Genomic DNA, 12,169 nt, shown 5'->3' on the forward strand with positions numbered 1-12,169 from the left:
GATTTGCGGGGGGAAGATGGACAATGTGGAGAATGGATTGTAAAAAAAACGATGCATTCTCTATAAAAACTGCATGCATTTTATTAGTGGTGTGTGGCGACGGGCCGTCCTGTCTGGATGCCTGCGAGACTGCGGGGGGCTGCGGCGCTGTTCCACTGCAGATGTCAACAGTGCGTGAAGTCTGGATCTGCTGCAGACTGGCAGACAGTCCCTCTCCAGCCTGCAGCCAACCAGCCTGTCAGCAACACTTGCTTTTACTAAAAGCATAATGTTCAGTCTGCTGTGCCACTTCTCACACCATGGGGAGTTGTGGATCTTTCAGTCCTTTCTGCTTTGATTTCTCTCCTTGAAGCTGAATGGTGCCTCCAGTCCTCGCAAAGCAGCGAGAGCAGTTAAAAAACAAAATAAAAACAAAATAAAAACACCTCAGGTGAACACAAGTTGCATTCTAGTCAGAAGAGACAGTTGGATTAAGGGCGAGTTGGAGTCGTGAGTCTTTTCCTGTGCAGACCAGGATAGATTGCTCTACACCACAGTGTTGTTTGTGCCCATGGTTTTCTTGTGACGGATGCTCATGGCATACTCCCCACGACTCGTCCCGTTCTCCTCTTTCCGCAGCGGTTTCCTGGGAATAAACATTTTCACAAATGTCAGGACAAATTCTTTAAGAACATTTACTTATTTACCTGACATTTTCTCTTCTTTCCAATCTGGCTTCAGGAAATTACACAGTATCGCAAAATCCTTAAATGTCGTCAATGATTTAACGAATCATTGGGCAGTAAGAGAACATGACCTGCTCTCTTTATTAATCTTTTAAAAACATTCAGTACAGCTGATCATCATATTCTGAAGCAACAGCTGCTCAGTGTTGGGTTGTCCCAGCAGGCGGTTAATTGGTTTGAATATTACATCTCTAAGAGGACAATGGACTGCATAGTGCTTCTCTATCTTATCAAGATACTCAAAGCACTTTACAACACAATCTGTGCCCTCATCTACCCATTCATACAGCACTCTACTGTATCTATACAAAGCTAATCTGAATCTAGAAACTAATCAGTGCTTCATCACATTCATTCACCTATGGGACACACATTGGAGGCAGTGAGGGGTTCAGTGTCTTGCCCAGGGACACTTCGGCATGTGGCTGCTGGTAGAATCGAACCCCCAACTCTTGCATTGAAGGACGACTGCTCTAACCACTCAGCCACAGCCGCCCAATGCAATGGCAAAAACATTAAAAAAATTCCAGTAAACTGTATGTTCTATTAGGGGTCCCCCAGGGTTTCTACCTGGGTCCACTCTGATTTACAAATTATGTTAACAATTTGGGTAAAAAAATTTCAAATGCAAAATGTCACTTTTATGTTGACGATGTTGTAATTTACTGCTTCAGTCCCACTCATGCTCCGTCTTCGACTTTCTGCGCATTTCATACTGTTGCACCTGCTTGAACTCAAACTTGTCCTGAATGCCGCAACAACTAAAATTATGCTTTTTTTTTTTGCCAGGAAGACATTAGATGCTTTCCCTAATATTAAGCTCTGCATGGCACTCAAATTGAAATAGCAACAAGGTGTAATTATTTAGGTATACTAATTGACGAGAGTTTAACGTTTAAACCTCAATATGAAAACCTAATAAAGAAACTTAAGCTAGGCTTTTAATTTAGAAATAAATCATGTTTTTCCTCTGCCTCCAGGAGAAAGTTTGTGGCATCTACATTCCTCCCTCTTTTGGACTATGATGACCTGCTTCACGTGCATGCCTCTGCCCAGTGGCAGCGCTGGTTGGACACAGTGTGTTGTTACAGGCTTCCACTCTCAGCAGCATGTCATTACACAGAGTTTCACATCTGTCCATCTTTGGTATGATTTGATTTCTCCTGCTGCTCTGGTCTGGATATGCTGGTCTCAGCTATCCTTCCTAATAAGTTCTATATTTAAAGGTCAATTTCGCAGCAAGACAAGAGTGAAAAATACATCTTAACATGGGGGCATACGGAAATTACCTATTTAGATTGGTAGAGGCAATCTTCCTCCTAAGTAATGAGACATGTGGTTGTCAAAACAATTTGAAAACAACATTAATATACAACCCTCATATTTGACTCCATCTCGATGATGGATGGGCTACAAGAATCCATCCTGTGAGTAAGTTCTGCTGCAAAACGCAGCTGCAATCCATGATTCCCATTACTGCAACTGGTCTGTAAAGAGCAGGATTGTTCAGTGCAACCCCTTTTCATGCACTCTTTATTGCCTTTGTGGTTATATTATATTTGCCCAGTGTACTGTAGCTTTTGCACTGACCCCCTCAGCTGCTGTCCCCTCCACAGGCTTATGTAACTCAAAGACGGTTCACGCAGTCATTGTCCCCCTCAACACTGTAAATTGCCCTCAGTCGCTCAGAGGACCCTTGAGCAGCATCTTATCTCAGTGTCTCCTCAGTGCTCTCTCTCCTCATCTGAAAGCCCAGGCTGCCCAGTGCGACTTTGACAAATAGTCACTCTCAGTCCAGTCCAGCACAATTACTTTGACCTTCTCGAGCATCGAGAAAACTGAGCAGAAAAGTGAATGCTTAGGGCGAAATGAGCTCACGCATGACGCAATGCCAAGATTTGTTACTGCTGGGCCATAAAATGATTCCCTGTAGTTTGTAGCTTGGAGACTGGATTCACGTTTTATAAAATTCTGTTCAAACACTGGAACTGGCTCATGTGTTGACAAAATCTAGGGCTGAACTTCATTTTTTCATTTTTTATAATTTATTGTCTATTTTAAAAGCCAAACATTTGCCAGTCACAATACATAATACAGTCTAGTACATATCTGATAACACCCAGTAATGTACCAGGTATGGTCCATACATATCATGTAAGCATAAGGTAAGAAGTTACTTCATGATAAAGCCTCCCCAGGTTCCAAATAAGTAACAAGTATATACAAGGTATTCTACTATTAATAAATTACATTAATAAAAGATTAACAAATCAATTTTAACAGGGCTCTTATTAAGAAGTTGTACCATAGTTTATTATGACAACCTTAAAAGCTAAAAGAGAACAAATCATGACAACAAAGTCAGAAACATAAAGCTTTAGCGACCCTTTAAACCCCCTTTCTTCCAAAGTGGAAAAATTAACAATACTAAAATAACACCTACTAGCTTTACTAAAATAAAAAGGGAAGCTAATTGACACAGACTATATTATTCATACAATACAATATAATACAACTTTATTTATAAAGCACTTTAAAGACAACAATGTTGGCCAAAGCGCTGTACACTAACAGATGCAAGCAAGCATAAAAACATCAAATCAACCGATATCGTATAAGTAATGAACTGCCAAAATCACAAAACAGCAAAAACAACAAAACAAACAACTTACAAACTGTAAAACCAACCAATAAACTTAGCCTGGTTGTGATCAGTGACTGCTTTTAATTTCCTCGCTAATCATAATTGCATGTTTGTTTAGGATATGAGCTCTAATCTCACACTGATTATATTTGTTCTAATATTTTAAAGGCCTTGTGTAATTAGAATAATCATAAAAACCTGTTGGTCTAAATAAATTATCTTCCCTTACGTGGATGATAAAGACTTAAGTGTCTGGTATAAATTTGATAAAGAGCTCCAGGAAAAACAAAAGAGCTGAAAATAAAAAGTGTGTTCATGACTAAGACTTGTGTCAGCTGGCAGGGGTCGTATCTGTGAACACACCAGGGACGCATGCTGGCCATGTGGGACAGAAGACGCCTGCTGCGTCCCCGTGGGATGCGGGGGAAGCCCTAGAAAAGAAAATGTCCAGCCTCAGAGTGGAAACACATCCAGCTGTGGTGGTGGAGCTGGACTCATGCAGCTGCTGAGGGATTTGGGATAGACCCGATCTTGTTGTTACAGCCAGCTCGGGAATTCTCCAACTTACAGAGGAATCAGTTAGCTGGGTTGTGATGTTGCAACTTTTTAGGATGTACATGTATGAACTCAGTGCCTCCTCAGTGATCCTGAAAGCCCAGACTGCCCAGTGCAACGTTGACAAATGCTCACTCTCAGTCCAGACCAGCACAATTTCTTTGACCTTCTCGGGCATCGATAAAACCGAGCAGAAAGGTGAATGCTTAGGGCGAAATGAGCTCACGCATGACGCAATGCTAAGATTTGTTACTGCTGGGCCATAAAATGATTCCCTGTAGTTTGCTGAAGTCTGGATTAACGTTTTTTAATTAACAAAAGAGGACTTTAATACAGAACGTCTGCATCTGTTCAGTAGGGTTTTTACCAATTGTTCTGTACATGTTTTTAAAACTAATCTACATATTTGAATTTGACAACAACTGGTAAAGTTTTAAGTAAAAAGACCTTGTTTTTTGGTTTTACAAACAAAATCATAATTGTGTTGGTTTGAATTTTTGAAGGATTGCATATCGCCTGATATCTTGCATTTCAACGTCTCAATAAAAGACGTCCTTGATGCATGTGTTGGGAAGGACTCTCAGCTACTACCACACCAATTTTTAGATCAGCATTTGTAAAAAATAACTGAGTTGTGTTTGCTAAAAGGAAAAAATCTATAAAACGTTCAGTAATACAGCATCCATCAGAAGGATAGAGTAAGATTTTTCATGATTATTTTCTTTCAGATGATGTTAATCTCACTTCATTTCTGACCTTTGTTTTATCGTTTCCTCTCATCTTATCAGTTAGATTGGTTTTGCTGACACTGTATTCCTCCCCCATGTTTATTGTCTTTGTAAATCAGCAAACGTACAATATGAGCAAATTTTATTCTGTGATTATTTGACAAAAAGGTTGAACAAATTCAAAAAGAAGCATCCTCCACTTCTACAGGCCCTTTATGCAATATACTAATGTTTGCTACAGTTCTTTCTTGCTTATTATTATAATAACTATTTTTGGTTTAAAGTAAGAGCAGAAGACTTTAAAAAAGATATTTATGCAATATTTCATGCATCAAGTTGTCTTTCAGCCTCTTGTTTATCCTCGGGATGTAATCTCCACTCAGACTGACCGTGTCGTTTCGGGCCACCGCTCAGGGCAGAGCGCCGGGGCCCCAAGCCGACCTCTACCCAGGCCTTCAATAATAAATGACACGCTGTTGACACATGGCAGGTGGCAACACAACACTTCACAGGTTGGATGAATATTTCATATCAAAGCTGCGCAATCACGGCGCAGTCTTTCCCCCCCCGTTTGAAGTATAGGGAGTGGATCGCGGTGAAATTGGGACACGTGTCGAGCTGTTTACAATTACACCGGCCATCTGGAAATTAGAGTAACAACCTATGGTTGAAGGAAAATGAGTTTAAATGCAGGCTGTAAAAATCTGTCAATAAATTTCAATATGCTGGATTAGCATATTCAAAATTAAACCTAACAAAATTATTATTAATAAAATATGTTTTCATTGTATCTTTGGTTGAGTGTGATTTTATGTGTCACTCTTGGACCAAAACAGCCATAATCTGCCTTTTGGACAAGTCTCCTAGAGCAGTAAGTGATTAAAAAAAGCATTTGTTAGTCAGTTGGTTTGGGCTTTATTTGTTTTGGCTCCCTGGATGGCCGACTGCCTGGACTGCAGCATCATGTCTTTTTGCTTTGGATGGCGCAGCATCACTAAAGAACACAGCGTGTGTCTGAATCCTCCTCTCTCTGCTTGCACACACCAGGCTCCCTGCGGAGTGGACTTTGGAAAAATATTGTATAGAAGTGTAAGTGTGTGTGTGTTTGTGTGTTTTTTTCTTCTTAGTCTTTGCTTCTGACAGATGACTGGCAGCTCAAGATTGTAGAAAATAACTAAAGGCTAGGAGGGCTGGGACCCGCAGAGCCTGGCTCGTCTTCAGGCTGTGGAGCTCAGCCTTTGGCCCTCAGCCAGATGATTTTCATTGGGAAAGCCCAGATCACTGAGTGGCTGGAGGGGCTATATATAACCACTGTTTTTCTACAGTGACAAACCCTTACTCACATTGCTATTGACTAAGACGCTCAATTACTGCCTGTGCACACCTTGTATCTGTTCTTTTTGCGGCACTGGTTCCTATCTGTTCCTCCCAGGAGTGATCGATGATTAGAGCATTCATGGCTAAGAGTTAAAGGAGTCACATTTTTATCTTGCCAGCACCCATTATGGCTGGCCACTAATAAATATCCAAGGACCCAGTCTGGACCTGTGTGATATCTCTTCCTCGTTCAGGGCAGTCTGGCGTGGCATGAAGTCTGCAGTCTCGAGCTCAGCAAGCTTAAGGACACAACCTGCTTGCATGTATAAAAGATGTAGCCCGCGACTGAATGACTGTGCAAGTTAATTCATAAATAATAACTTGGGTTTGGGGCTACAGCTTGAATTGCACCAACACTTTCTTACCACCACTGCATTAAAAAAGGTGCCCCTTGGCTACACAGGGGAATGGAGGATTGTCATAATGAATTCCTGAGCCAACCACCCATTACTTCTGCTGCTTGACATTGCCTATTTGTTGTAAAAAATAATAAATTAAATAATAATAAATAGAAAATATTAAATGAAGGAAGAGATTTCTGCTGAGGGAAGCGATATCTGGCGAGCAGACTTAATATAGTTCCATAAATATACCACGGTATGAATCTAAATCTTTTTATAGTTGCATAAATAAAATAAAGAATAGCTCCAAATCTTTGCACACGAGGCTGTTCTCGTATGAAGCGAGTCAGTGTTTAATCTATAATTTATAGAAGTTGTAAAACTGCTTAAATGATGCATGCATAAATGTAAAGATGTGTGTGTCCCCTGAACACTTGGCGTAATACAAATAAATACTGATTATTAGTTTATGTTCATTCAGCTGAAATGCCAGAAAGCATGTGTGAGACCATAAAGTCTAAATGTGACTCAGAAAGTTAGTTTTTTTGTGTGCTGCAGACTTTAATCTCATATTTTCTCTTGTAAATTGGCTGAATGTGAAGAGAGCTGCTACTGTTTGTTCTTGACATTGCTTGATATTTATGTTTCTGAAAGATGATTAAAAAAAAGGTTAAACCCATTAGTGAAAATAATATCAATGTATTGTTTAGCCCGTGTGCACTTTTGTTTCATGATCTTGATTTCCTGGCATATTCTGTTTCCTGTTGTTCTTTTTAATGATCTTACATTCTGCTCTCCGCGCACACCAGCACATCCATTTTTACTCATCATACCTGCACTATGAAATTATTTTATGTATAAACCTAGAACTTAAAGATTTTAATTGCTCTTTGTCAAATATTTGCTGCCATGAAAGGTTGGCTATCACATCTGTCTGTCTGGTGGCAAAATATCTCATAAAATGATTTTAATGAAACTCCCAGACAGCAAACATTGGATGAACATCTTCAAGAAGGATTCCATATAAATGAGTTGCTTGAAACCATTTTTAATATTTTTATTCCCCCCCCCCCCACACCCCCCCCCCCCCCCTGTGTCTGAACCTGGCCTGCACTTGTGTCCTCGGTGACATCATCATCAGCGTGAAATAGATTAGTACGAAAAAGTTAAAGATTTGAAGCTTTCCAAAGTAATGCAACACAGCAGAGGCACTTATCAGAACTTTCCTTTGCAGATTGCTGGACAATCAAACATTTTGTTGCAAAACATCCACAGGGTTGTGGAAATAAGTTGCAAAATCCTTCAAACGGATGCAAAATTTTATATGAAGCGACATATCCTTGTCTCAACATATTCCACTTTGAATTCTGCTTTGAAAGTCCAAGACAACAAAGAGTGAAATGGGAAATGTCTGTAAAACCAATAAATGAGCTTGACATCGACATGGGACCATTTGAGATTAGGCTTCAGCAAAGTGGAGCAGGGGTTCTAGTGTGGGACGCCAGGAGCTAGTTAGACGTTTCCGGGTTGATTGACTTTGAAACTTACATCTGAAAGATACTTCCATCATGCAGTGGCGCGTGAAGAAGTGTGCAGCATCGAGGAAAGACATGCTGCTCATGCAAAGTTGCTCCATCCCTGACAAATACTCCACTGCTTGGCAGGAAATGCCTCTGCAGCAAATCTCCTTCATCTCTTGACTCGCATCCTGTTAGGTTCTTTTTAAAATGTAAAATTCTACTTCAAGGGGAATACAGCTCACCTGTCTGAGCAGCATGTAACAACCTTGCGTTTGTCACTAAACTGCTTTCAAAAGCCAAAACCACGACGTGGCTGTCAATTTGTGAGAACAAAATGCGTAAAAAGAGAAAAAGAATTGCGTCTAACCTTTTGATAGCCTTGTAGCAGATGATGATGGCTGATAGGAGGAAGACAACAGATGCACAGCCAACCGTCCCAAGGACTATAATGTCCATCTCCATCCACCAGGGCCTCAACAATGGCACCATGGGCTCTGTCGCTGAGGAAAAGGTGAAGTGCAACAACAAAAGCGTATAAACACAATGAAGTCCATCACTATAAGAGGTTTATTTGAGTCACGATGCAGATTGGCCTCAGTTTCACACATAAAAACACAGAGCATGTTCTTTTTTCTGAGTCAGGAAGCGTCCTCAATTGTTCTGTGGGTCTTCGGTTCAACGTTCAAAGATATCCAGTCTGACACCATGAATCATTTAAGGACCCATTAGCCTTCCTTACACCAGCACTCTTGCCCACACCAATTACTGCTGCAAGAACCCCCCCTCCCTGCCCCTGCCCGACCCCTGCTCTTTCCACATTAGATCTGTGGGGTAAGGCCACTCACCCGCTCGTTGTATAACATTATGTGCATCAGCAAGTCCGTGTCTGTAATGCAGAACTTCTCCCCTCTCTTTCTGCAGCGTTTGCTGCTCTTCCAAATGCAGATTTATGCAGAGTCTCAAAAAAACTCTATACTGTACATGACAAACTCGTGACTTAGCGTGAAGTGTTATTTCGTGGTGTACGCCGTATACTCATAAGTGACTTCTAATTTTCCAGCACAGCACACGTTCATGGCGTCAAAAAAAAAAAAAAGGCTTTCCCTGTTCCAGCACCTCACGTCATAAGTCACCGAATATTAAGGCTCTTCTCAGTCAAACTTCCATTTTAATCCTCCGTTTTGTCAGAGGCTGAAGAATTTAATTCAGCTGGTGTTAAGGATCTCCAGATAGGGCGCACTCGTTCGAATTAACCTCACGTATACGGTTCTTTAAAGCACACGGACGCCTACTTAACAGACACTTCTTCGACTCAGTCATTGTCCTAGTTTTTCCACATTAGCCTTGCATTTTTAAACACGATAGTTTGAAGCTGAAGTTCTGCTCAAATCAGGCTACAAGAGGAAAATCAAGATAACTAAGCGTCTCTGCGGTAATGGAGAAATGTGTACAACCCCCCCCCCATCCTCCACCCAAAAAAAAAAGCTCTTTCAATAAATTATTCATGGTGTCTCCACCCTTTGCAAACAGTTCTGAGTGAAGTTAAAATAGAGCATAAATTGGCCAACTTATCCTGTTTATCAGAACACGCCGCTGCTATGAAGGCTGCAAACACAGAGAGGTAAATTAGTCACAAGTAGGTATTCAGGCCCTCACTTCTGATTGCAGTCAGATGGCCATGGCAGCGCTCATGCAGCTACCTTGACAACAGTCACCACAGGGTTCATAACTCCTGATTCTAACTCAAAAGATGAATCAAGGGGTAGTAGACAAAGCTCCGTCCTTACTGACCAAAGCATAAAGAAATCTTAAAAGTGATAGATTAGAACTTCCCTCATTGATGAAGCACTCTTCCCTTCTCATAATGTGAAAGTCTTGGGGTGAGTGATTCGCAAAAAAAGTCCCAGTGATAGCTCAGGATGGCTGCATCATCAGCAACCCCTGTCCAATATTTCAGTGAGGGACTCATTTAGGTGCTTGTGACAACATATACAAATCACATCAACTTTCAGCAAGCAGGCCTGAGAAATGTTTGCCAATCTGTCGGTGGGTTTGTGAGACGGATGAGGGGCTGCCTCAACAGGCGATGGATCAGGACAGTTATGCAGCACAGGCACAAACTTAAAAAAAAAGCTGGGACTACTGGGCTGCTTCACTGGTGCCTTATCTCGATCATAATAAGCTAATTTAATTAACGCATGTGTTCTAATCAGGAGGAGGGGGTCTCGCAGGCATGGATTTCACAAGCAGCTGGGGGTGGGGGGGGGCTCCCCGAGGTCAGACCCAACATGAATTAGTTCTGTTCATCTGCTGGCATCCTGCTGGCTATGTGCCCATGGAGGAGCACTCATGGTGCAAAGGCTGAAAAATGCTTCATGTGAAAACAGTTCCTCTGCGGTCAGAAGATACTGGAGGTATTGGTTGTCACACATGGGCTGGAGGTCCTACCTGTGGTGCCCAGTAGCCGTGGGGGTGGCGGTGGAGGCGGCGGCGGAGGCAGAGGAGGGTATCTCCGACAGTGGCATGCCAACTGGCACTGTTCACTAACTTTCTCCGCCACAGTCCGCGAGCACGACCTCTGGAGCTCTCCCTTATGGCGAGTGGGAACAGAGAGACCGCATTACTCAGAAGCAGCATCAGCACAACACTGTGCAGCACAAAAACACTGAACACCCAGCAGCCTCTCAGCTACAGCAGCAGCCCTGGATACCCTCTCAGCATTCTTTTCACATCCCAGCTCCAGTGCTGTTGTCACTGCTGCTGCTGCTGTGTAGTACATGCAGAATAGTACCACGTCGACAGCTGCAGCTCCCTGTAAGAAACCACCCACCAGCAGAGTGGGCAGCAGGCTGCCCCTAGGAGTGTGTGCGTGGGCGGACTTGGAAACTCAAGCAGATCACATTACACATGAACCCTGGCAACACTGTGTGCGTGTGAACAGCAGCTCACCACTCTCTGTGGGCAGCAGCTGGGGGCAAAGGTTAGAATGCTCATGACTAACATATGCCTGCTGGAGGGATCCTGGTGGGAATGTTATCATAAAAACACACAATTAGATACTTCATGTTCCCACTGCAAGAGCTGAGTGTTTTCTGTGTGCACCTGAGCTGCACCCCTCACATGCATTTCAGTAAAGAGCAGAGTTGAGTATATTAACTGCACGATGAGTTCTGCAGTTTCGTGCGTAAAAAGGGGACGAGCTTACCTGGCATGAGAGTAAAAAGAGTGAGAGGAGGCAATGGCAGAAGAAAACAGGCCAGAAACTTAAAGTGAATGGCATCAGATCTTGGACCAGCATTCCTTTTTGCGCTGTTCTTGAAGGTAGAAGTGAGCGTGTCCAACCAGAGGGTGCAGCAGACACAGGCTGGGGCTGTTTGGGAGACAACCATCCACCCTTTCCTCCAGCTGCGCGGCGAGATCTGGCTCCACAAATAGTTTATGCCCCAAGCATTTTCCTCTTCAGAGCCCGTTGTTGGTAGCATATGGAGCCGGCGGAAGGAGGCGCAAATCTCGATGCTTCACATCTCCAAAGTACTTTTTTTAATTATTATTCTTTTGGTTATTTGTGACTGGCTCCCGGACAGCGAGCGAGCGTAATGTGAGGGCGGTGGATGGCCCGTACCTTACATCTCTTCTCGAGCCACTCAAGCCATCGAAGTTGGCAGAAATGAGAGTGTAAATTTACAAAAAAAGAGGAAACAAACAGAGAGAGGGGGAGAGAGAAAGAGAGAGAGAGCGAGGGAGAGATCCTGGAGGATGTTGCGCGGCAGGATTCCTCGTGAAGCATCACACGTCCCCTGAACTTATCAAGGCAGAGTCCGAAGGGCAGAGCCGTGCGTGCAAGTGATGCATCTCCCTCTGTGCCAAATAAAGAATTAATATATATATATGTAAATATTTTAAAAAATAAATAAATAAATAAAACATAAACAGCACAGCAGGGCTGGTTCGTATACGGGGAGAATCACCGGCGCGCGCGCATCAGCGCATCCTGACAGCTCCAAACAAAATCACCCGGCGCTCCTCTCAGAGTCCCCCCCCCCCCCCCCCCCCCCACACACACACACACACACACACTCCCTCCTCCAGAGCAGCAGGCTGGTCATGTGGCCACGAATCAGTTGTCAGCACAGACTCCTGTTTGCCTTTCTTTACCTGTTTGGCTGTCAGGAATTTATTTTTTTCACGAAACAGGATTAAAGTCAAGAGAAACACCTCTAATTGATATTCCTTTGACAGAATGCATATCGCCCGCCGCCCCGCATGCCATACGTAAAAT

The 12,169-nt window shown here is 42.8% G+C and overlaps 1 protein-coding gene across 1 annotated transcript; it reads right to left on the reverse strand.

The window, feature by feature from the left end:
- prima1 (proline rich membrane anchor 1) lies at nt 1-11,372 on the reverse strand. The gene is given in 5 exon segments (XM_037694721.1): nt 1-625; nt 8,258-8,390; nt 10,339-10,480; nt 11,096-11,194; nt 11,196-11,372. Coding segments are annotated over 5 exon segments (651 nt in total). The 3' UTR covers nt 1-525.
- Nucleotides 11,373-12,169: the final 797 nt, after the last annotated feature.

This window comes from Nematolebias whitei, chromosome 21, assembly GCF_014905685.2.
Source record: "Nematolebias whitei isolate Nwh7 chromosome 21, NemWhi1, whole genome shotgun sequence".
NCBI classification, from domain to species: Eukaryota; Metazoa; Chordata; class Actinopteri; order Cyprinodontiformes; family Rivulidae; genus Nematolebias; species Nematolebias whitei.